We start from the raw sequence: 25382 nt of genomic DNA on the forward strand, positions 1-25382 counted from the left end.
TAATTTTAACATTATATAGGCCTACCCTTTTCTTAAAATGTGTTTTGTATCCCCTTTTCTTAAATATATCTGCAATTATTCTTATCATTTAGATTATGTGTCACTCGTACTACTGTCGTGTTATATATATATATATATATATATATATATATATATATATATATATATATATATATATATATATATATATGTACTGTCGTGATATATATATATCACGACAGTACGGTAAAACGGTATTTGAACGCAGCACCTTTCACGCCCCTCTTCATCTCATCATTACTGGCGCTCCCACAATGCAGCGGGGTAACGTATTAACATGGCGTCAATGGTTGCTGTTTTGACCAGGGCCGTGGGATTTGAAAAACATTTGGTACACTACCATGGAGACAGCTAAACAATAATTCGGAATCAACTTTAGAGCTCGAATGTAAGTTAATATGCGCTCTTCTGTGTTGTAATGGTTGAAGTCGTTGTTTTTAATGACTTGCTGCTGTGTGGCAACATGGTGCCAGTATTATTTATTTCCCGTTAGCTAGCTCAGCCGGACGACCGGGGGCACAGCAGCTAACGTTAGTTAGTTAGCTAGCTTAACGAAGTCGGCAGGAAGTCAACGTGAGTCCTTCCTATAAAACAGGAAACACATTTTGATTTTAATGGTGAGCATTTATTTTAGTCGATAATATCTGTGATGATGACCCTCTCTGTTCAGTTCTGTATTGAAAGTTGAGCTAACGTGAAGTCCCAGTGTTGTGTCGAAGTCTTGTTTTCCCATCAGTTTCGTTTCCCCTGAACTACCTGAAACAAACGTTAGTTCATTCCCAGTCAGTCATTGCTGCGGCGCCTAAACCAAAACCTAACTCTAACTAACGGTATTTCCCAAATAACACCGACCACGGAGGGGGGCGGTACGGAATACGAAGGGGAAACAGACTTTGATATAACATCGGCATCACTGCTCGGTCTGCTCTGGCTCTGTACATGTGAACAGTGGTGGAAGAAGTATTTAGTACTCAGATCTTTTACATAAAGGTCCTATAATCTAATTAACGGTATGCCAGTTTTCAGGTTCCTAGCCTATTCATGTTTTGGGTTTTTACTAGAACATGTTTACATGCTTTAATGTCCAAAAAAAAAATGTTTTTTTTCTCTTACTGTCTGTCTGAATACACCTGTATTCACCTTCTGTCTGAAACGCTCTGTTTTAGCGCCTGTCTCTTTAAGCCCCCCTGCCTAAAAAAAAGCCCGGTCTTTTCAGTGTTTCCTGGTCTTTCAACATCTGTGGGTCTCAGTCATTGCACCCGGGGATGACTGTAATTCCACTATAGCGGCACCTTCTACCTATAAAGTATAGTTTTGACATCACAGCCGTGCTGAAGTCCTGACGGCTCGTTTAAAGGCACCGTTTCTGAATACGGGCAGTGTGTATTTCTCTGTGGATTGAGCACTTTGATACTTACACAGTAATTATACAGCACCTTGACCTGCTTTATAATCAAAATAGACATGGAAATCTCACTCTTTATAATACGGGACCTTTAAGTTAAAAGTAGCAATACCAGAGTGTAAAAATACTCCGTTACAAGTAAAAGTCCTGCATTCAGAATCTTTTATTAGGCCCATGATACGATAATATCACAACACCTATGTCACGATACGATATTATTGCATTATACTGCAATTTATTACAAATTTTCAAAGGGAAACTTTGTCAACTTCTGTTTTATCTAAAAAGATTAATTTCTCTGTGCACGCTGACGGACAGCAGCTGGTGCTGACCTCCCCTGTACAGGCAGCTGCGAGCATGAAAGAAAAAATAGGGAGAGCAAAAGAAAGGCACCTGCGCGTACGAAACTCGGCAGCATGAGCACAGAGCATCCACAACGCGCCCGCGAGTGTCTGCTTTGCGAGCGCTGGAGGGCAGGTTTACCAGCGAGAGCGTGTACGCCCTCCAGCGCTCACAATCCAGACTTTCACAGGCGTGTGATGCTTAGTTTTATACACGCAGGTGCCATTCTTTCCCTTCTCCCTATGTTTTGTTTCACGCTCGCAGCTGCCTCTACAAGTCTCAAAATGTAATATCTGCGCGTGTGAAATTATACAACTTGCTCGTGAGCATGTTTTATTACGCACGTGAGATAATCCTGACGCCATATCAATTTGTCACATGCTAAGGTTCTGTAGAAAAAAAATATGCAAGTTACATTCAAAGTGTGTTTACACATATTTGGTCAGGTAGCTTCACCTAATATTGGTTTCTTCTTTTTTTTTTTTTTTTACCTAGACTTTAGGTGGCCTGCCTCCCTGGTCATCCTCAGCGTGGTGTTGACTCCACCAGGGACAAGAGTGAGAGGGATGGAGGAGTCCAAAAGTCCAGTAAAATCAGTCAAACAGTCCCAACCCAGAGGAACCAAACCTTTGTCCAGTGAGAAGTCAAGTAAAGGAGGAGAGGGCACTAAGTCTGCAGCCCGCAGCAAAGAAAACCTCGCTGCCGCAAAGGATGAACATCACATAGGCAGTCAGGGAAGCCGCGGGCCAGGCAAGACTTTCACAGACGTCCCCCAGGACAAGAGGAGAGGACGGTCCTTCAGGCTGACTAGACTGACTGGAAGAACAAGTTCTGGGGAGCGAGGGAAAGGAAAAGCAACAAGCTCACAACAGAAGCCAGTGGCACAGGCTCCTGACTCCAGGCTGTCTATTTCTCCAGACAACAGCCCCTCAGCGAACCGAGGGACCAGCTCTCCTGTAGTGCCCGGTACACCTGCCAAAGGCCCCACAGAGCCAGCCAAGAGCTCCACTGTAGCTCCGGCAAAGGAAAAGTCTCATGGTGGGTTTGCACGATGTTTTTTTTCTTCCTGAGATGATTCTGTCGTCTTCACCAAATGTATCTCTGGTAAACGGTGCTTTGTCTTTGTTGTTTTGTAGGGGTGAAAGCTGCTGCATTGATGCATCAGTCGGTCAAAGAGGTGAGGCCCACTGTGGAGGAAAGGCCCCTGACAGAGCAACAGCTGGGCCTCCGACAGGCAGAGGAGCGCCTCTACAGAGACTACATCCACCGACTGTTGAAAGTAAGGAAACAATCCAGACTCGCCTGACATACAATAAATGTAGGGCTCCACTCATCCATATGCTGCATTATGGGTCTGCTACGTCTGTAATAGATTGATAAATAGAGCCATGCATAAACACATTTATTTATCTATCAATCTCTGATCAAACCTCATCAATTGTTCTTATCCATAGACAGGATAGTTTTAAAATATGATCAGAATTAAACAATTGATGGAAGTCTACCTACTCTGTGTATACTAAAACCACGGACCCTCTTATTGTAAATTCATAGTTTCTGTGCTTTTTTTTATTTTATTATAATTTTGTTATTGTTGGGCATTTCTGCCTTTATTGGACAGGAAAGCAGAGAGATATGAAAGGGGAGAGAGAGGGGGGAAGATATGCAGGAAAACCGTCACAGGTCGGATTTAGGGGTGCACCGATCCAATATTAAGATCGGATATCGGTCCCGATATTGACAAAATAGCAGGATCGGGGATCGGAAAAATTAACAGATCCACGGGCTGATCCAGTTTTGTTAGTTTTTTTTTGCGTCTGTCGCACGTGTGTCGCATGCTGGAAGAGTTGAGTGTACAAATAAATAAGAAATCAATACATTACATCTATGTTTTTTTTTTGTTAGTTAGTTAGCCTTTAGTCTCTTCCACGTGGTGGAAGGAAGGTATAAGGTGGAAGGTATACAGTGTATTATTAATTCAACAACAGTATCTTACCGGGTATCGACAGATAACAAAGCCCTGGCATCGGTATCGGGACTGAAAAAGTCGGATCGGTGCATCCGTAGTCGGATTCGAACCCTGGGCCTTCTGCGTCGAGGAACAAACCTCTGCACGTGTGCGCCCGCTCCACCAACTGAGCTGAACGGCCACATTTCTGTGCTTTTTAATGAGGGAAAAGGAGTAGATGTAATTTTTTTTAAGAATTTTGAACGAGGTAATTTAACTTGTGGAAAAACTAAATCAGACGCGCATTGTTATTCCCAGCAGAGTATTTTGGAGTATTCTGGAGGGGATTTTTTAAACTTCCGTAGAGTTAATTGAGAATGAGCAATATGTTCTTGTTTTCCACTGGGATGTGTGGAATTTACTGGAAAGCTTAGACCAAAACTGGCTGTAAAACGGTGCTTAGTTAATTAATATCAACTGCACATCAAAAAAACAACAACTGACATCTTATATGTTTTGGCGGAACAATAACTGCACACAAGAGCGGATGACTGATTAAGTTCTTGGTGTTTAGTTGAGATTAACGAGTCTGACTGGTCCATTCTGTATGATGTGTTGAATGCTAATACTTCTTTGGTAACGACCCAAATGAGAATATTTAGAGCCAAAGTTGTTGTACAGCTGTTTTGTGTCGAGACAAAATGAAAGGCTGATGCACTGAAGGAGATGTTGGGCTTATTTTGATAAATAAAAAAAATAATAATGCAAACACATTCCTCCCATTTTTACCCTTTCACATTGGCTCAGCCTGTGTTTTTCCTGTACTACTGATTTTGCTTGTTTGTATCGCCACCTTGCATGAGCAGGTGGGATTAAAGAATGTGATTATGATCATGTGAAAATGACAACTCCCCAGATTTTCAACTGAACAACTGCGAGAGAACATGCATAAACCGATTGCTTTTGCCTCTCTTCCTGTTTCCACAGCAGTCCCCCGAGTACCCTAACTATCAATACTTATGCAAGCTGTGTTCTGTGCACATCGAGAACATTCAAGGAGCCCACAAACACATCAAGGAGAAGAGACACAAGAAGAACATAATGGTACGGGAACTTTAAGTCTGTGTTGTCACTCATCCCAGCACTTGTGCTTTTTTGATGTTCTTCTGAATGGGCATAAAGTATGACTTTAGAATAAAGTATTTTACATTACATTACACTCTGTTGTCTGTCTGGTGTATCAGGAGAAACAGGAGGAGAATGAGCTGCGTGCCCTGCCGCGCGCCTCCGCTGCCCAGCTGAGGGCCGTGGACGCGGCGGTCCTAGAAACAGCCAGGCAGCACGGCATCTCGGAGGAGGACTTTGAGGTTCGGAAGGCCGTGGTCATCAGGATGGAAGAGATCATAAAGAAGCACCTCTCAGGTTGTATGCTGTGATGCCGCTCAGCCTTTATTTTTTTTGTAGTGTAAGTGTAAAGAGGAAATGCCCTGAGAAACTAGACCTTGCTGGTCCTGAGTGCCTAGTTAGGGGCCGAGCAGCGAAGCTGCATGGACCCTATTGTCTTCTTCTTCTTTCTTAAGAAATCCATGTTCCCATGCACAAAACCAAACTTTGCACATAAGTCCAGTCCTATGCTGAACTTAATCAGTGCGATTTGTGTGCTAATTGTCCTGATGGTGGCACTACAACAGCCATCTAAAATAAATAACAAATCAGCCGTACATGCTACAATGTCGCAACTTATGCTGTATTGTAGCCCCAATAGAGTAGAAACTATGCTCTGCTGTTAGCTTGTAGCAATTTTGAAGTCCATCACTCTACTTTTTGCAAAAACTGCAAAACTTCTTAAACCTATCTCCTCCCACATGTTTGTTTCAATTGACACCACATGTGGGCAACTTCATCTCCACACTGTCCTCCACAAATTTACCATTCAAATTTTTGATTTATCAAAAATTCAGCCCACAGTGCATAAAAACGTTTTACTGCATACAGTAGTGTAAACAAATACTGCAATTTCTTCCAAACTAAATATTTGGTTTTCATGGAAAAAAAATTCACAACATTGGAAGATCATTGTAGATTTGGTGTGCAAAATGTCAGAATATTCTCTCAAAAAGTGAATTTTTAAAACATGTTTGAATTGTGTCCCCATCTACACATTGCAGTCAATGCAAAATAGAGTATCTTTAAACATCAGTTTGGCATTTATTGATCTTTTTGAAAATAAATTACAGGCATCTCCAAGTTGTCCTAACCAAGTACACAAATTCTCAGAATTTTCGAATAAGAAATACATTTTTTACAGCAGCTTTAAATTCTGTATTTTCACGCAAGCCTGCTCCTCGTCTACTAGGTTTTGCGATGCCACCCGTGACATCACCCAGATAATAGCTCGCTGAGATCAGAACCTGCCCACGGCCTCAATGGTTCCAAGTTCGAGCCCATGGTGTTGCAAGATGATCATACATGTATCTAATCAGGCGTTGTGCTGTGGACAACCACCCTGCATATTATAAATGTGTGGCTGCATTAACACACCTGATTCTGATTAGCAATCAGTCCAGTTAAGGAAAGTCATGTTATTGAGTCAACCCAGGCTGACTCAATAAAATATAGCCCAGATAGCTAGAGGAGTCATCACCTGGACAATAGCTCCCTGAGATCAGCATTCGCCTTTGGCCTGGAAGATTGTGAGTTCAAAGCCCATTAGTCACAATGCCACGTGTCATACAAAATCAGCCATTGTGCTTTGGATACCTTCCCTGTGAGTCTAAAGTGCTCGGTCGCTGCGGAGCAGCTTTAATTTTTGTCTGTTTTTGTCAGTCTTTAAAGAAGTATTCAGATCCTTTACTTAAAGCAGCACTAGAGAACTTGTCCCGCTTCGGTCCCCCTACAGGTTGGAAGCGGAATTGTCCCATTATGTCTCATTCGAACTACAGATCCACTACCTGATCTGGCAAACTTGCATAGTGCGGTTATAGAAGAGAGCCGCAAAGCGAACGCAGGAGTGCCGTTCACCCTGTTACGAGTTGATGAACTCTCTAAAAATTCTCTAGTGTTGCTTTAAGTACAAGTACTAATACTACACTGTAAAAATAGTCTGTTACAAGTAAAAGTCCTGCATTCAAAATGATACTTAAGTATATCAGGGTTTCCCACAGAAAATGTGTTAGTTAAGGTGGTAGGTTTGCCATCTGACCGGGGGGGGGTCTGTAGTACACACTACAATAAATATCAAATTTAAATATATAATTAATACATCTCTGTAGTGCAGACTCTGTACTACACTAAATATTAAATTTAAATAATTAATAAATAACCAGCTTTTCAAAATAACAGTTGCAATGTGCAATTTTAAGCTCATTAAACTATTTAAAAAAAAAAAAAAAAAAGGTGCTTTAACAGTTTTACTCTCATTGCTCCCATTATCCTCCGTGACACGCTCTCTTCCACTTCGCCTGACAACTCTTCTCCAGAACAAACAGCTCTGAGATAACAGAGCTCAGCCCATAGATTCACTCACTCCAGCAGATAGTACGCGTGAAATAAAAACAGGACACGTAATTTCACTGTGTGTAGTGTTTAACTACGCTAACTAACCGTGTGTTGTGAACCGCGTGTAGTGATTTAAAAAAACAAACAGACAGCAGCTGTGTCTCAAAGACCGGGCAGCAGCCGGGACGTTGAGAATCCACACGCGAGAGGTGATGGATAGTTCCAGTCACTTCGTCATGTACTCACTTCGTTGAAACAAGAGAAGAAAGCCTCACTGATGTGAAGAACAGGACAGAGAAACGTATATAAATGCTCTCTGCCTGCCGTATGCCGACGCTCCGGTGAGTCCATCACCCCGTCTCTGCCCGGGCATTTCTTTTTTTTTTTAAGACTCAGTTAAGGCAGCATGCGCGTGTTGTTAAGGCGGGCCGCCTAAACTGCAAAGTGCTGCGGGAAACCCTGTATATAAGTATCATCACTCAATGCAGAACAATCCTCACATTTTAGAAACTAAAAACAATCAAAACAGTTCTGATGATCAACTAAATGTTTAATGGTCTAATCGTTTCAGCTGGACTTGTAGGTCATTATATTGTTGGGTAGTTTAATTTATAATAAAACATATTTTATAAACTACATGTGTTTTCATGTGCAAAAATCTTAATTTCTGAAGTAACTAAAGCTGTCAGATTAATGCAGTGGAGTAAAGAATACAAGATTTCTCTCTTTGTACTAAATTTGTACTTAGGTACAGTACTTGAGTAAATGTACTTTCCACCACTGGTTTTTGTTAAATATTTCTGAGTGTGAAATATTCTGTATATATTTTCCAATGTCTTGTCTTTGGTTTTTTCAGCTTGTGCTCTCCGTCTCTATGGTTCATGTCAAACCCGATTTGCCTTCAAGAAGAGTGATATCAACATTGATGTCACCCACCCCTCCTCAGTAAGTCTGCTTCTTATATTTTTTTATTTTTTACAAAATACTAACTACACACAATATTCCTTATAGTTGACTGTCTCTCATTACTTTTGTCTGTTCAGATGACACAACCTGAGGTCTTGATTCAAGTCCTGGAAATTCTTAAGAAGAGCCGTAAGTTTAGTCAAGTTTAGTTTATTGTCATATACATTAAAGTGCTCGGTGCATCGTCAGTTTTCCACGAGTTGAGACGTGATCAATTGTTACTAAGGTGCATAGACCTACTGTTCTGGTTTTGTCTGGAATTATCAGGTGTATCTTGTTGGTTCATGTCTGATCGCGTTTGCTCAGCAGAACATTTTTCAAGAAGCACATTGCTCTGAAATTCCTGATCTCCTTTGGTCTTGAATTTGAATAAAATGTTTCACCTTAAGGACCTCATCCACATGGTTTGGATTGTTAAAGGTGCTCTAAGCGATGTTGGGTGACGGCGCTTCTTGTTGACGTTTGAAGTATTTTCAAACAAAACGAGGTTAGCTGGCCCCTCCCTCCTCCTCATCCCGTCCCCTCTCCCTCCCGTCTGTGCTTCCGCGCTCTGACCTCCCCAACCCCCCACCCTAAAATCCTTCTTGTCGGTTATTGGCTGGAGCGCTGGAAGACTGTTTGTTTGTTATGTTTGGTGGTGCAGGTTGGCCAGTTTGTTTTTGTTGCCATTTGTGGAGCCTGGGCTGTCTACAGAGACCGCGTTTTTTTTAACAGTGTGTTCAGGGGACAGGCAGCTCGTGGATAGTGAGGAGATGTTTGCAGTATATGACAAAAAATGTTGTAGCCTAAAAAACTCGTGACATCGCTTAGAACACCTTTAATGCTTCTTTGTGTTTGGTTCCACTTTTATGTAAAAGTCCTGCAATGAATTTGTGTTTGTGCAGCCCTCTTGAAGGTCATTCACTGTTTTTTTTTTTTTTTGTTCTGTCTTTCCTCTCTAGCCGAATATTCTGATGTTGAGTCCGATTTTCATGCCAAAGTTCCTGCTGTGTTCTGTCGGGACGTTAGCAAGTGAGTGCTGCCTTAAATTCATCGATGCAGTTTGTTTTTGCCTTTTTTTATATGTATATTATGTTTGTTTACTATTATTGATGTTCAAATTATTTGTCATACAGGTCTAGAAAGAGAGTTTCAGATAACAGTAGTGATAGTATATTATGTAGTTTTCATATATTTTTTTTAAACATTTGTTTGTGACTTTTTGTGCAACCTGGCACCTTAAGAGTCAGCTGCTTCAGAGTGCTTATTTCAGTGTACTTATGTAACTGCACATTGTTACAGTTCAAATCATCTCCTGACATCTGAGGCATGCAGTTCCAACACTAATTTACAGCCTGTCACCAATTTTAGTGCCTCCAAAAAAAACATCCCTCTAAAAAGAAACCGCAGTTCCTCACTACCTCCAATGTTTTACATGTTAAACACAACATATGGTATCCCTCAGCAAGCCATTGCAGCAGAAGGTTCTGTTCAGTATCAATGTAAGAAGAATTTAGTCCAACTTTTCATTGTCGTCTTCCCTAACCTCTGTTCCTGTGCAGCGGCCTGGTGTGTAAAGTGAGTGCAGGTAATGACGTTGCTTGTCTCACCACCAATCACCTGGCAGCCCTCTCTAAACTGGAGCCCAGATTGGTCCCGCTCGTGCTGGCCTTTCGCTACTGGGCAAGGGTAAGGCTGACACTGACACTAAATCCTCAGCTGAAAGAAGAAACAATAAATAGCTTGTTTTTTCTTCTGTGCATGTTGCTACGCATGTCAGCAAATACTGATATCCCTTTTGTAGTACAAAAGCAGATGTCTGTCAGCAGGTTTGAATTTTCAAAAATAGTTTTTACTTTTACTAATTAGTACGTTTATTAAATGACACACACAATATACCAGTCCCACTGTCTAAAAACAATATCCTGATATCAGACACATTGGATTTTAAAGCAGACGGATCACAATGCTTGTGTCTATCTCTGCACAAACCAGCTATATTACTTCTAGGTCCAAAATGCCAAAAATACAAAATTTGGATGAAGGCCAAAGTGCACATTAACAGAAAGTGTTTTGTTTATCTCTGCAGCTGTGTCACATTGACTGCCAGGCTGAAGGTGGCATCCCCTCGTACTCCTTCGCCCTCATGGTCATCTTCTTCCTGCAGCAGAGGAAAGAGCCCATCCTCCCCGTCTACCTGGGCCGCTGGGTAGGTGAAGGTTTTCCAGGTCATAGTCTTGCCCACTTTCACTGGAAAAATCCATTCCAATCTCCCTTAAACAAAATAGAAAAAAAATCTTTCAACCCTTTTCCTTCTTTTAAATCACTTTTTAGGCATTTTATGCCTTTTGTAAGCTGACAGTAGCAAGATGACAGGAAGCCGAATCAATGTCAATTGTTGGCCATGAAGAACAGACCTGTTTTGATCTAACTTGTTTTATGATGATCTCAATCAGAGAGTGTCTGCCCTTTTTAATGGAAATTGAAGAGGAATGAGTCACATTCTTCGTCTGCATCTTGTGTCATGTTGTCGGCTCAGCTCTGCGTTGCGAAACACAGGTTGAACGCAAGATGTTAATGTAATAAAAGTGTGGGTATTATTTTGAGCAGGCACATTTTTCTCAAGAAAAATGCATGGCTGAAAAATCCTTCTTCCACTGTGCTGCTCACATTTGCATAATACTGGAGGAAAACAGATTTTGAAGGTGCTACAACCCATAAATTTGTTTAGCAACAGAGGTCCTTCAGTCCATTAGTGCCATGAGGTTCTCACAGAGGGATGGTCACAAATATATGATGCTGTGTGGAAAGATGTAATTACACTTAACAAAGGTTTCCTGAAGTTGCATCTTAAAGAATATCAATACCAAGGTGAAAAACTGTGTTTTGCTGCTCTTTCTGTTTAAAAGTTTTAAGCCTTCATTCCAAGCATTCCACAGCCGGAATCACTGCTTTGTGTCGTTGGTATGTGCTCATGAACCTGCTCTTGAACCTGTAACCAGACCCAAAAGTGACATCAACAGGTCCACATAGAAATACCTTTGCTTAACGCTTGTTTTCCTCTTGGTTTTTTTATTATTTTTCTGTATGGACGACGTTTCATTTCCGGCATTGTTCAGGTGCCGCCAGAAATTCTACCGGATGTCACTCATTTCTTCCGGATGTCCGTTACCTTTCTCCTTCTTTGTGTCGGCATTCTAAACTCCGGTGGATTTCTGAGGACTATGGTTAACAGCTCCTCAGATCTCTGCAGGGTAAATCCAGACAGCTAGCTAGACTATCTGTCCAATCTGAGTTTTCTGGTGCACGACTACAACAACTTTTGAACGTACACGTTCCACCAAAACAAGTTCCTTCCCGAGGCTATTTTGCAGAGGCACTGTTTCTCTGCTCGGCACTTAGTGCCACCCAAGACGATTGTGATTGGTTTAAAGAAATGCCAATAAACCGGAGTTTTTCTCCCATCGCGGAATGTTGTGTGGACTAGCCAGACACCGCTGTGGAGGAAGGTCTGGCAATGCGAGACTATGTTTGACTTAATTTTCCTCTTTCAGATCGAAGGCTTTGATGTGAAACGCGTGGACGAGTATCATCTAACTGGAATCAGTTTGGACATGTTTGTCCGGTGGGAGCGCAGACCTCCGACCTCCACAGAGAACCGAAACGAGGCCAGAGGAGAAGGAAGACCCAAACCAGAGCAGAAAAAACCTGACGATACTCATTACTCAGAAGGCTTGGTGAGTCTCACTATAGCACACAGTCATATCGTAAGAGAATAACTGACTGTGATTCTGATTTCAAGGCATATGTTTATGGAGGGCAGTGTTGATATTCTTGCTTTGTCTACCTGCTTTTAACTATCCCTCTGTTACTGTCTCTTAAAGACCCGCCTAACCTTGAACCTGGGTAAAGATGTGTCGCTGGGCCAGTTGTGGTTGGAGCTTTTACGTTTCTACACATTGGAGTTTGCTCTTGAAGACCACATCATCAGCATCCGCCTAAAGGAGCTCCTCTCTAGGGAAGGGAAGAACTGGCCTCGTCGCAGGCTTGCTATTGAAGGTGTGCGAGCCAACAATGTTCATCTTACAGGTCTAAAGAAATTTCCAAAATTCACTCTGTACGTCTTGTTTTCTCTTCTTCTTTTAGATCCCTTTGCCCTGAAGCGAAATGTTGCACGCAGTTTGAACAGCCAAATGGTGTTTGAGTACATCCAGGAGCGCTTCCGTACGGCTTACAAATACTTTGCTTGCCCTCAGAGAAGGGGCACTGGGGGGCGCCAGAGAGGCAAGAAGGCACAAAAGCAACGTGCAAAATTGAAAAAGGTTGACAAGAACGAAGAAGACGACGGGAAAGGTGAAGGAAGTCCGTGCGATCAGAGGGGGCACCGGGGGTTTACGGAGGACGAGGAGCCTGACAGCGACGATGAAGATGGATCCGATTCGTTCAGAAAGAAGGATGAGAAGACTTTAGACGCCAGTCTCATGGACATGGTTCTCAATGAAGGCAACAAACCTTCCTTTTCCCCTAACGGCCTGCTGGACAGTGACAAGGAGGGGGAAGAGGAGGAGGAGGAGGAGGAGGAGGAAGAAGAGGAGGAGGATGATGATGAAGAAGAAGAGGAAAGCAGTGTTTCAGATAAGGACGGACCAGTAGCATCAGAGGATCTGCACTATGTGTTTGACAAGATGATTTTCACTGGTGGGAAGGTAATTATGATAAACACCATTCACCCTTTGTACATGTTGTTTTTATAAAGTCAGTAGCATCAAATCAAGAGTTGATTTAATCGAGATATTTGAATTGATTAATAATTGTAGTTTTAACAAAAATATAACATTCTGCAATACTATTTAATGTAGCTCCTGAACTGTTTGCGATAGAGCTAATTTGAAAGTTTTTATTTAGTTTTCAAGCTTTCCTACTTTTATCGCTGCAGTGTATGAGAAGCATAATCTCACCTGTCAGCAGTGACGTGATCAGGTCACTTAGAGGAGATGTTTAAATGTATGGTCTTTATTGGTTGGTTGACACATGGGGACTGAGTCCATGCATTGGCTTCAGTGGTTGTTGGAGAGCATAATGCAACCCTGAAGACATTTTTATTTATAAGCTGTGCAACATGGGACATTGCCCCACACAAGTGCTTTATCACAGGATGTTCTGTAACTAATGCAGGATGGCTGCAACAATTTGGAATTCACGCTATTTCATCTTGCACTTACTCTGTGTTATTGAAGGCTGTCATGTGTAATCGGCCGTTTCATTCATGGTCTTCCAGCCTCCGACGGTTGTGTGCAGCATCTGCAAGCGAGATGGTCACCTGAAGGACGAGTGTCCTGAAGACTTCAAGAAGATTGAGCTGAAGCCTCTGCCTCCGATGAACGACCGCTTCAGAGATATCCTCGATGGGCTCTGCAGATTGTGCTACTGTACGTAGTCAATCGTGCAATTTCTTTCACAAATCATTTTGGGATTGGTTGCCCTTAATGTACATACAAAATAAACTATGTACGTGAGGCAGGTGGATTTAACAGTATATACAGCATATACACTCACCTAAAGGATTATTAGGAACACCCTACTAATAGCGTGTTTTACCCCCTTTCGCCTTCAGAACTGCCTTAATTCTTCGTGGCATTGATTCAACAAAGTGCTGGAAGCATTCTTTAGAGATGTTGGCCCATATTGATAGGATATCATCTTGCAGTTGATGGAGATTCATGGGATGCACATCCAGGGCACAAAGCTCCCGTCCCACCACATCCCAAATATGTTCTATTGGGTTGAGATCTGGTGACTGTGGGGGCCATTTTAGTACAGTGAACTCATTGACATGTTCAAGAAACCAATTTGAAATGATTCGAGCTTTGTGACATGGTGCATTATCCTGCTGGAAGTAGCCATCAGAGGATGGGTACATGGTGGTCATAAAGGGATGGACATGGTCAGAAACAATGCTCAGGTAGGCTGTGGCTTTTAAATGATGCCCAGTTGGTACTAAGGGGCCTAAAGTGTGCCAAGAAAACATTCCCCACACCATTACACCACCACCACCAGCAGCCTGCCCAGTGGTAACACGGCATGACGGATCCATGTTCTCATTCTGTTCACGCCAAATTCTGTCTCTACCATCTGAATGTCTCAACAGAAATCGAGACTCATCAGACCAGGCAACATTTTTCCAGTCTTCAACTGTCCAATTTTCGTGAGCTTGTGCAAATTGTAGCCTCATTTTCCTATTTTTAGTGGAGTGAGTGGTACCCGGTGGGGTCTTCTGCTGGTGTAGCCCATCCGCCTCAAGGTTGTTCGTGTTGTGGCTTCACAAATGCTTTGCTGCATACCTCGGTTGTAATGAGGTTATTTGAGTCAAAGTTGATTTTCTATCAGCTGGAATCAGTCGGCCCATTCTCGCCCACAGGACTGCTGCATACTGGATGTTTTTCCATTTTCAGACCATTCTTTGTAAACCCTAGAAAAGGTTGTGTGTGAAAATCCCAGTAACTGTGCAGATTGTGAAATACTCAGACCAGCCTGTCTGGCACCAACAACCATGCCACGCTCAAAGTTGCTTAGATAACCTTTCGTTCCCATTCTGACATTCAGTTTGGAGTTCAGGAGATTGTCTAGACCTGGACCACACCCCAATACATTGAAGTAGCTGCCATGTGATTGGTTGATTAGATAATTGCATTAATGAGAAATCTTACAGGTGTTCCTAATAATCCTTTAGGTGAGTGTACAAATATAAATAAATAAATAAATATATATATATATATATATATATATATATATATATATATATATATATATATATATATAATAAATTTGGAGGTACAGTGGATTGTTTTGGATAATTGCATTGAGGTGAAGAGTTAGCTTGAAAAACAAAAAAAACTGATTTTGTGTGTTACGGTGATAACATTAAAAAGTAAACTGGTGCTCGCTTAGCTCAGTTGGTAGAGCAGGCACGCGTATATAGAGGTTTATTCCTCGATGCAGAAGGTCCAGGGTTCAAGTCCGACCTGTGATGGTTTCCTGCATGTCTTCCCCTCTCTCTCCCCTTTCATGTCTGAGCTGTCCTATCATTGCCATATTCATAAAAAACTGCATTACATTTACTCCCAACTATAATATGAATAGGAAATCATTTAGTAGGTTTACACTTATCCACTCCTAGTAAACCTGCTTCATATTAGTGAACCAGTATTAGACAATCAATGTTCTATGATTGCAGGGCTGCAACTAGTCTAGCACAGCACCTTATCAGTGCTGGAGAAGGGTCTGGCTACACCTCTTATCTATTCTGGGACGGGGGGGAAAAAAAAAAGTTATGGCTTGTTTGTATTTCTTTAAACCAATTACAACCGTCCTGGGCGGCGCGGATGCAGCAACAGTTCCCTTGCAAAATCGATAGCGGAGATGGCCTAAGAAGCCTGATGTCAGCAATGTACATCCGTAATGCCAGACTAGGCTGCAACTAGTCATAGTTTTTATTATCCACGTTAAAAATGTCTTGTTTAGTCTGACCAATGTTAAAAACAAACAAATATTCAATTTAATATAATACAATTGAGAACAATAAAAGCAGAACGTTCTCTGGAAGCAGTAAATGATTACAGATTAATTATATTTTTCAATTGGCCTGGTTCGATTAATTACTGCAACTGTGTGTGATTGAATTTCTGTTCTGCTGTTTGTAGTTGAATTGTCACCTACACATGCTGAGCAGCAGAAGAGGGAGCAGATCCTCTGCAGCCTGGAGAGGTTCATAAGGAAGGAGTACAACGGTGAGCATTAAGCATCTACTATGGACGACAAGTTCTCAAGTATTGACCGCAGCCTTTATGTATGTTCTTCCACTGAAGAGAGAACCAGGTCTTTTTTCTAATGCCTGCAATTTATTTATTTATTTATTTATTTATTTACTTATTTAATTGGCAAGCCTTCTGTTTACTCTCTTTCTGTTCTGTTAAGTTGTTGCTGTTGACGCAAAATGCTTTGACGTAGGGCTGGGCGATATGGAGAAAATCAAATATCACGAAATTGTTGACCAAATACCTCGATATCAATACCGCAACAATATTGTAGTGTTGACTATTGGTGCTTTCACAAAATATTTACACAATGAGATTTTTGATAAATAATCATCAGTAATGTGGATATAATGACTAAGTGGGTAAAGGCAAATAATAGAACAGTTACAACAGTCTGGTAAGTTCAGAAAATGACATCACTTTAATGCAGCCTTTAAAACCAGGAAAAGACAACACTTATGCCATATTATGATATTACGATATCCAAAATCTAAGAAGATATCTAGTCTCATATCACGATATCGATATAATATCGATATATTGTCCAGCTCTACTTTGACGTTTCATGTTAAAAGCCACCCAGCAGTTCATGAGATATAATGTCAATGATAGAACAATTTCTGCTTTTTTTTGTGGCATTGTTGGGCAAATAATTCATAATAATCTCTTAGCATATTGTAATTCAAGTGGTCTGACAGATAACTAGACTTCTGCACTTCCTCTGGGCTCTATTTTGAGGCTTTGGTAAGTCTAGCCTGTGACGGGAGACTTTGGTCAATCACTTCAGAAAGAGAGAGAGCGTTCCTATTGGCTATTCATCACATGCAACAGAGAGATCAAATTCTGATTTTTGCATTCTACCGACTGCAGCTTTACATAGATTTTAAACAGACTGGCTACTATTTGAGAAACTCATTTTTTTTTTTTATATGAGAATGTCTGACGATACAGAATGTGTGTTTTCCATTTGGATGGAAATTAGAATCTCTTCTGTGTGTGGATCCACAGAAAAAGCTCAGCTCTGCTTGTTTGGCTCGTCCAAGAACGGCTTCGGCTTCCGAGACAGTGACCTCGACATCTGCATGACTCTGGAGGGCCATGAGACTGCAGAGGTAGGCAGACTAAAAACACACACACACACACACACACACACACACACACACACACACACACACACACACACACACACACACTCTCTCTCTCTCATTTAATGCAACTACGCTCTTTCAGCAGGGTCAGAGATGTGACCCTCATATTCTTGTAATTTTTGGTCTGTCTGAACAGAGGCTGAACTGTAAAGAGATCATTGAAGGCCTTGCAAAAGTGCTAAAGAAGCATACAGGTGAGTTAACGTTTTACTAATGATCTCTTTATAACTCAGTGATATTTCAGTGTGTCAAGGACTGAACCTGACTGGTTGGGATCTCCCATTTTCCGAACATCACAGGTTTGAGGAACATCTTGCCTATCACAACAGCTAAAGTGCCTATTGTGAAGTTTGAACACAGACAGAGTGGTTTAGAGGGAGATATTAGCCTTTATAACACGCTGGTGAGTGAACCAAGACCTTCCTTCGCTGTTATACAAAGTGCTTAGACATGCCTTTTTATTAAAATTGCTGTATGAATTAATTTGGACGGGTCATCCCTGCAGGCTCAACACAACACCAGAATGCTGGCTACGTATGCAGCCCTGGATCCACGCGTGCAATTTCTGGGATACACGATGAAGGTCTTTGCTAAGGTATGGGAATGTTGACAAACTGATACAGTAACCCTTTACTGATTGCTTTTGGACGGTTCAGTTTGCTGTCCTCTGTTCTAGTTCTTTCTCCAAGGGGTTTGTTAGAAGCTCGTCCGTCCGAAATGAATTGACTTTCAAGAGCGCTGCCTGGAAATATCCAATAATAATTTTAAACTTGTTACTAAATGCACGTGTGAAGTTCTTATTAACTAAATGAGTGATTTACTAAATGCGGGTGCGCCATTAAAACTCAATTGTTTAGCCAGTAGCTTTACTGGCTACAGTCAGTAAGTCAGCCCTCATAAATGTCAATTATAAATCAGTTGCATGGAAATTTTGGCACCAGCAAATTACAAAACAAGTAAATGTATAACATGCAGCTGCAGCATCACAAGATGTAACATAACTTCCAAAAATAACTTTTTTTTTAAGTGGTGATGTACCAAACTTAAAACTGCCAATCTCTGTAAAAAAAAGTTTCATATTCATATATGCAAACATAGAGAAAAATACGTCCAGAACAAGTAGAATGCATGCAGGTTAAAGTAGGAGGGAACGATCTAATCATGCAACCTGACGGACCTTATTGGGGCCATGTTACTTCAGGTCACTCATATTTGAACTAATTTAAATCTTTTATTAAAACCGCTTTTTCATTTGTGTCATATATGTCATCTATATTCCATATTATGTCTTTTGCTCACTCTTAAGCCTGATTTATTTTGATTTGTTTGTGCACAGGCTCCATGCAGAGCTTTTGCCATAGCCTACATGAGTGGCCTGAAGTTTATACTTGTGTGTGTGTGTGTCTCGATCTCTTTAAGAGAATAGCAGGGCTGGCGTGTGTGCGTGTTGTAGAGGGAGTGAGAGAGTGACGGTGATTAGCTTCAGAGCGAGTAGCGACTCTAGAGTCACAGTGAGAGAAACAAAGTGTCTCCCCTGTTCTTTCTGACCACGGTCGGAAATCCTGTAGCAGGAAAAGTGAACCCTCTCGTTGATTTCATGTTGTTTATGGAGAAGGAGAACCAGGAAATGAGTAGGGGGAAATGCAACGTTACCAAGCCACGTCGTAGTGTATATTTTGAGGTGCCTGTCAGGCTACGGCGTAGGGTCCGTATCTCCATGTACCTACTTACGTAGCCACGGCGTCGATCTAACGTGGAAGTATAAATCGGCCTTTAGCAGGAAATATATTGTTTTGTGTAACTAACGCCCCTCTGTGCTCTCAGCGCTGCGACATTGGGGATGCGTCCAGAGGAAGCCTCTCATCGTATGCGTACATCCTCATGGTACTTTACTTCCTGCAGCAGAGGCAGCCGCCAGTCATTCCCGTCCTGCAGGAGGTACCACTCTCTCATTAATGGCCATAGCCTTGAAACTCAAAAGAAATGAAATACACCTGAACGTTGAAGTGCTTAGCTGCTTAGCTTTGAATGAAATGAGCTACGTCTGTATGATGTCTTTTTAGATCTTTGATGGGAACACTGTCCCCCAGCGGATGGTAGATGGCTGGAATGCTTTCTTTTGTGATGATCTTGATGATCTGGTGAGTTTAATAAAAAAAGGGACTTAACTTACACTCCTCAGGGTCTCCTAAACTAGGGATGGCATTGCATCATTTGACATTATCTGAATGGAGTCCAAATCTGCTGTTGCTCCTGTCACACATCTTCTGCTATTTCAGCATCCAATAGATGTTATATGTAAGTGTGTTTCTTCTGCACAGCGTCGGCTTCTCTCAGAGCTGCAGCCGAACACCGAGTCGGTGGGAGAGCTGTGGTTGGGACTCCTGCGCTTTTACACGGAAGAATTTGACTTCAAGGAGCACGTCATCAGCATCCGCCAAAGGAAACGCCTCACCACTTTTGAGAAACAGTGGACCAGTAAATGCATCGCTATTGAAGGTGCTCACAAGGATCTGCGTATCCCTTCCGTCTTGAACTGCTCCTTAACGTTACAGCCGGGATCTTCCTTTCTACTCACTCATCTGTTCTTTCTCCTCAGATCCCTTTGATCTGAATCATAATCTTGGTGCTGGAGTTTCTCGTAAAAGTAAGTGATGATTTAGATGTTTCTGGTACCAAATTCTTCAAAACAAACTTTTGTACATGTATATAAAAGAACTTACATGTGTGGGATTGTTGTTCTCTAGTCAAAGGCGTTTTCTGTCAGTTCAGCCTTTTTGTTCATGACTGGTTGATATATGAATATTTGAAGAAGCAGGTGCAAATGTTCCTTCTTTGCTTCCTCTAGTGACAAACTTCATCATGAAGGCCTTTATAAATGGGAGAAAGTTGTTTGGGACTCCGTTCTACCCCATCCCAGGCACTGAAGTGGTACGTCACTTTTGACTCTCGTGAATTGAAAAGGTTAAGAATTTGAATGCTGCCTGCTCTGTGTCTTGGAGAAACCTTTCTAAACTGTCTGCTGTTTCCGTTTGTGTTCTGCTGCAGGACTACTTCTTTGACTCAAAGGTGTTGACAGACGGCGAGTTGGCGCCCAACGACAGGTGCTGCAGGATTTGCGGGAAGATCGGACATTACATGAAGGACTGTCCAAAGAGACGCAGGTTGTCCCCCGTTTGTTCATGGAAATGTTTCTCTTGCGCCGGTAGAATACCGAGAAAAAATAAAAGAAACTACTGAGAAGTAATATGTTATAAATTCATATAATTTCTACTTTCTACACACACACACACACACACACACGCGCGCACACACGCCACAATTGCCAGTTTTCCCCACTCATCCTGTCTCTTTCTATCGGAGAGAGGCAGAGAGAGGCGAGAGAGCGCCAAGAAGAGAAGGATTGCTTTGTGACGTAGAAATACACGTCTGGTGTGAAAGGCCAGGCGCACGATCAGGCTTGTATCTACGCTACGCGATGACACTTAACACGTGCGGTGTGTTCCCGGTGTTAATCTGAGACAAAAGTGTGATTGAGAAGAAAAGACTTCAGAAAGGAATAGAGCAGCAGCAGCAGGAGAGATTTGCTTTTTCCTGAAGCTCCAACTGACTAATGTAGGTTAAGTTAGGCTAACATACTGTAGTAGGGTTAAGCTGTTTGTAAAGGTACACTTTGTTTTTCAACTGTTGGCTAAATCTTTATTGCAAGGTTAATACTGACAGACTTTTATGGAAGCCATTATTACGTAACCGTAAAAAAAGTCCTCGGTTGTATAAGAATATTGTTAACATATTTATCATATAAAAAGAAGGGTTACTGTATGTATAGGAGAGTGAGAACCATTCTTATTTTTCTGAATGTGTGTTTATACATCCCTTCTTGTCGTGTCCTGATCTTTTTTCCTATTTCCTCTGCCAGGATGAAGAAGAAGGAAAACGACAAAGACGAGGACGTTAAAGAGGAGGATCGGGAGCCGAAGGACAGACGTTGTTTCCAGTGTGGGGACATGGGTCATGTACGGAGGGACTGTCCCGAGTACCGCCACCTCAAACAGAGGACCGCCGGAGCACCAGGTATCCACAAATTCTGTCGACAACCACACACCATATTTACATATGGTGAAAGAATTTAGAGGGGCTTTGTAAAGTTAGATTGACTTTCTTGACACAGCTAAGAGTCAGACCATCTGTCAGACTGTGGAAATAAAACAGCTTACGTGTCTTCTTATTCTTCGCCAGCTCCTCACATGGTACGAACTGTGGTGAGCTCCCAGTCCATCCCCATTCCCCAGACAGCTGCAGACTGTCCTGGACGGACCAGACAGCCCTCTGAATGTGTGAGTACAAAAGACTGCACCGGGGTTAGTCTATATCCACGACGTGTCATTTCCGGGATTGTTCAGGTGCCGCTGGAAAATTCCGCCGGATGTCCATCACCTTTCGCTTTCTTTGTGTTGGCGTTCTAAACTCCAGTAGATTTCTGAGGACTACGGTTAACTGCTCCTCAGATCTCTGCAGGGTAAATCCAGACAGCTAGCTAGACTATCTGTCCAATCTGAGTTTTCTGTTGCACAACTAAAACAACCTTTTGAACGTACACGTTCCACCAAAACAAGTTCCTTCCCCAGAGGCACCGTGGCTCTGTCTGGCGCTTAGTGCCGCCCAAGACGATTGCAAGAAATGGCAATAAACCAGAGCACGTGAAGCACTTTGTGATTTTTATTTGTGAAAAGGCTTTACTTACTTACTTACAAGTGTTAAGAATGTTTGGTTTCTTCAGTCCACACTTACTTTGAATCATTTAACAACAGCAGTTTACATCCTTTGGTAGATACTTTAATGGAATGAACCATCTTTTCAGCTTTTTAACAATGTAATTATACAACACAACAAAACAAAGGAAGGGTATTTGAGGAAATATAAATTTTCCTTCCTTCTTGCAAATGTCCTCACATTTCATTTCCTGAAGCTCCTGGATGAAAGGTGATTTTTTTTCCATTACAAAGACTTCATAGATTATATCACACCATCCCTCTAGGTGTCTGGCTTAAGCCATTTCTTTGTTATTGTTTTTCTAGCAGCAACTCATAAGTATTTTGTTTTAATATTTTTGCATTTTGAATGTAGGAGCCCAATTGAGACTCCCTTAATTAGACTCTTCATTACTGCTAGCTTGAAATGTGGGCAACTAAAATTAATGTGGTTGAACTGGCCCTTGTTAAACTCCTGTTGATGCTGCAACACTTTTCATGAAATACAATTTTCCCAGTTGAATGAATTATTTGAATATATAAATAAAAGTGTGACTTTGATCAGAATTCTACCACTTTTCTTTCTTCCTCTCAATAGTCCGACAGTCGGCAGACTCCGCCCTACTCCCCGCAGCCTACAGCTGTCCCTCAGAGTTCCTCCCAGTCCTCCAGTTCCCCTCAGCCTTCCCATATTAAGACCAACTCTGCGGGTCCCCCGAAGCAGCCGGTTCACCCCCAGGTCCCCCTGTCTCTCTTCGGCTTCCCTACGTCCCATCCAGGCCAGTACCACCCAGGGGCACTCACCGCACTGGGGCTTCTTCCCACTCACCAGTCCCAGGGGCAGCCTCACCACCCGGTCCACATCCCTTCCACCTCCTGGCCCATACACGGACCAGTCCTCACTACGTCCTCTCCCAACGCCCCCTCCCCGCCCGGCCTGAAATTTGCCCTGCGTTCGGCGTCGGGGAACGGGAGTCCCACAGGCTCAGGGGGCAACCCCAGCCCCATGAACCTCAACGACCCCAGCATCATCTTCGCCCAGCCGGCAGGGAGACAGCTGGGCATCGGGCCGGGTCGGGAAGGACACTGGCACAATCACTTGGCACAGCCTGGGTCACTCATGGGCAATGGCACCGTGGTCAAGTCAGGTATTCACTGGGTGGCACCGTCTGTGTGTGATTCTGTATTTCTGTCTTCCTGTCGTTTAATTAGACTAGGAAATTATTTTGTTCTCAGACTCTATCACATTCACTGTGATCTAGGTCAAGCCCCCGATCAAGTCATACACACAGCTGAGAGAGTTTTGTTTAATTTTTCCTTAGAAATTAAGAAGTATTCAAGGGTTCCCACAGGTTCTTAAACAAATTAAAGAAGTCTTAACTTTTAAAATAAGGCCTTAAAAGTATTCCATTTTGTTAACATGTCTTCTTTTTTACTTGTCCTTTCATAGGATAAATAAATGCCGTAACATCATAAATGTATTTTTCGTTTCAAAGCATAAGAGCTCTAAATGCAACAAATATTTTATTCATTTTACAATAGTACAAACACAAAGAACAAACATGTTTTTTGTTTTTTTATATATATTCAAGTTCAGTTACTTGGTAAATATTTATTTTCTCTGGCTTAAAATCCACACTGATTTTTCCATTGCAAAGTCATAAAGTTGGCATTAAATGTAATCCTGAGTGGTATTAAAAAGGCCTTAAAAAGTCTTACATTTAAGCTGGAGAATCCTGGGGGTACCCTGTATTACATACTGTACCATCATCTGCAGTCATCCTGATGTCATAGTCAATCTCAAGATTTAAAGGTGCTCCAAATAATATTTGGACATCTGCAACGGCGTGCCAACTGGGCAAACTACATCTGAGAAAGATGGTGTTAATCGGAGCGAAAGCTTCAGAACACCAACTAAATTGACCTCGTAGCGATAGTTGTTTTGTCAACGGTAGTTACATACGTTGATCTCGTTTACAGTTGTAAAACAGCTTGAACATGACAGCCCTGATGCATTTTTGGAGAATGTGAAGGGCAAATGATCAACTTAAAACAGGGGTTGCTCTTTAAAATGAATAAAACATGATCATTTTAGACAGTAAAGGGTTAAATAAAGTAAGAGGCGTTGTGATGTTGGGTCACGGTTCATCACATCACTGGTGAAGGGACACTGGTTGGTTTACACAAACGTAGGGTTGGGCATCGTTTTGATTTCAACAATTCCGATTCTTCCTTTCGATTCCGGTTACTTGAGGGCTGGAGTTGAAACGGGTCACATGCTTATTTCACAGATAAGAGGAAACTTTTATTTTGATTCAATGGTTATTTTTACATTTTACAGCGCCGCTTACTGTGATCCTGCAACACAACAAGCGCCTGGAAGTACGGCGGCCGCTACGGACACCAGAAAGTTGCGCGTGTTAAATTTGGAACGATGATCGGATTCGAAACCAAATTTTCCAAACGATTCCATTGGAATGGTAATTTTGGAAATGATTCCAAGTTGGAACCGGTTCTCGATGCCCCATCCTACACAAACTGGGATATATAACCTTTTATTATTAGATTTTATTGAACTTTGCCTTTGATCTCGTCTCTACAGAGTCAGGCCACCCGGCCCAGTTTGTAGGCATGAGCCAAGGCTCGCGGTTATGGGAGCACAATAAAACCCCACAGTACGCCCTGTCTCCATCCTGGCCCTACCGGATGCCCCAGAACTTCATCCAGCAGGGCAACGGTCGCTACCAGCCTGGCAAACCCTTCGTGGGCCCAGGTCAGACATGATAAACATTTCTTCTTCTTTTTTTTTTTAATTGCTGCGGAGAAAAATTGATATTCACAAGTTCATTTGCACTGACTTTGACTTTTTTTTTTTTGCTTCTTTCATTAGGGTCTGTGGTTCATCCGAATCCAAACTTCCCACTGGTCCCCCACGTCCGACATCAAGTCAATCTAAATTTCATCCAACAGAAGAAGTGAACCTGCATCTCTTTTAATTAGATCTATGGTCAGTAACATAACAAAGCAACATTATGTACTCTTTACATCATTTGATCACAAGGATTTTTAAAAAAATATTTTTTTTTTTCTCATTTTTGTACAGTTTTTATGTTTTTATTTCCTGTCTCATTATTACATTGATTTGTGATACAAATGTCAAATATTTTAATACCCCCATTTTTGAGGGGGTCCAAAAAAGTGTTTTTATTTCATGTGTAAAGTAAGGAAAAATATAAACCTTTATTTTTATTAGCTGTATTCATACTTTGCTTGCCACAAGATGAAGGCTTTGAATAGACGTTTTAAAAACAATCTAACATGTCACCCTAAGTATGTAGTGCCAAAAGCAGGGTTAGCAAGAAAAAAGGGAAAAAATCTTAAATAGAAAAAAGGCTACAAAAAAATAAAGAAAAAAAGCAAACAACTTTAATTTGTCGTGTGTTTTCATGTGTTCAGTTTCATGTTTGTGTGCGCTACTGAATGATCCTGTGT

General features: G+C 41.8%; 1 protein-coding gene across 2 annotated transcripts; it reads left to right on the forward strand.

The window, feature by feature from the left end:
• The first annotated feature begins 287 nt into the window (after positions 1–287).
• tut4 (terminal uridylyl transferase 4) lies at positions 288–25315 on the forward strand. Of its 2 annotated transcripts, XM_078258311.1 has the most exons (31): positions 288–427; positions 513–656; positions 2282–2824; positions 2923–3065; positions 4722–4838; positions 4979–5156; positions 8089–8177; positions 8276–8327; positions 9140–9209; positions 9740–9866; positions 10267–10386; positions 11732–11914; positions 12062–12236; positions 12324–12883; positions 13456–13606; positions 15878–15964; positions 17000–17103; positions 17276–17333; positions 17439–17542; positions 17645–17734; positions 18964–19077; positions 19203–19280; positions 19461–19638; positions 19739–19786; positions 19988–20070; positions 20188–20303; positions 21059–21213; positions 21379–21476; positions 22489–23038; positions 24493–24663; positions 24781–25315. In XM_078258311.1, the coding sequence occupies exons 3-31, from the start codon at positions 2353–2355 to the stop codon at positions 24867–24869; spliced, it is 4560 nt and encodes a 1519-aa protein (XP_078114437.1). In that variant the 5' UTR covers positions 288–427; positions 513–656; positions 2282–2352; the 3' UTR covers positions 24870–25315. The 2 variants fall into 2 exon arrangements, with proteins under 2 accessions (XP_078114437.1, XP_078114435.1); XM_078258309.1 differs by lacking the exon at positions 513–656.
• The last annotated feature ends 67 nt before the right edge of the window (positions 25316–25382 follow it).

This window comes from Sander vitreus, chromosome 9 (assembly GCF_031162955.1).
Source record: "Sander vitreus isolate 19-12246 chromosome 9, sanVit1, whole genome shotgun sequence".
In the NCBI taxonomy this organism is placed as follows: domain Eukaryota; kingdom Metazoa; phylum Chordata; class Actinopteri; order Perciformes; family Percidae; genus Sander; species Sander vitreus.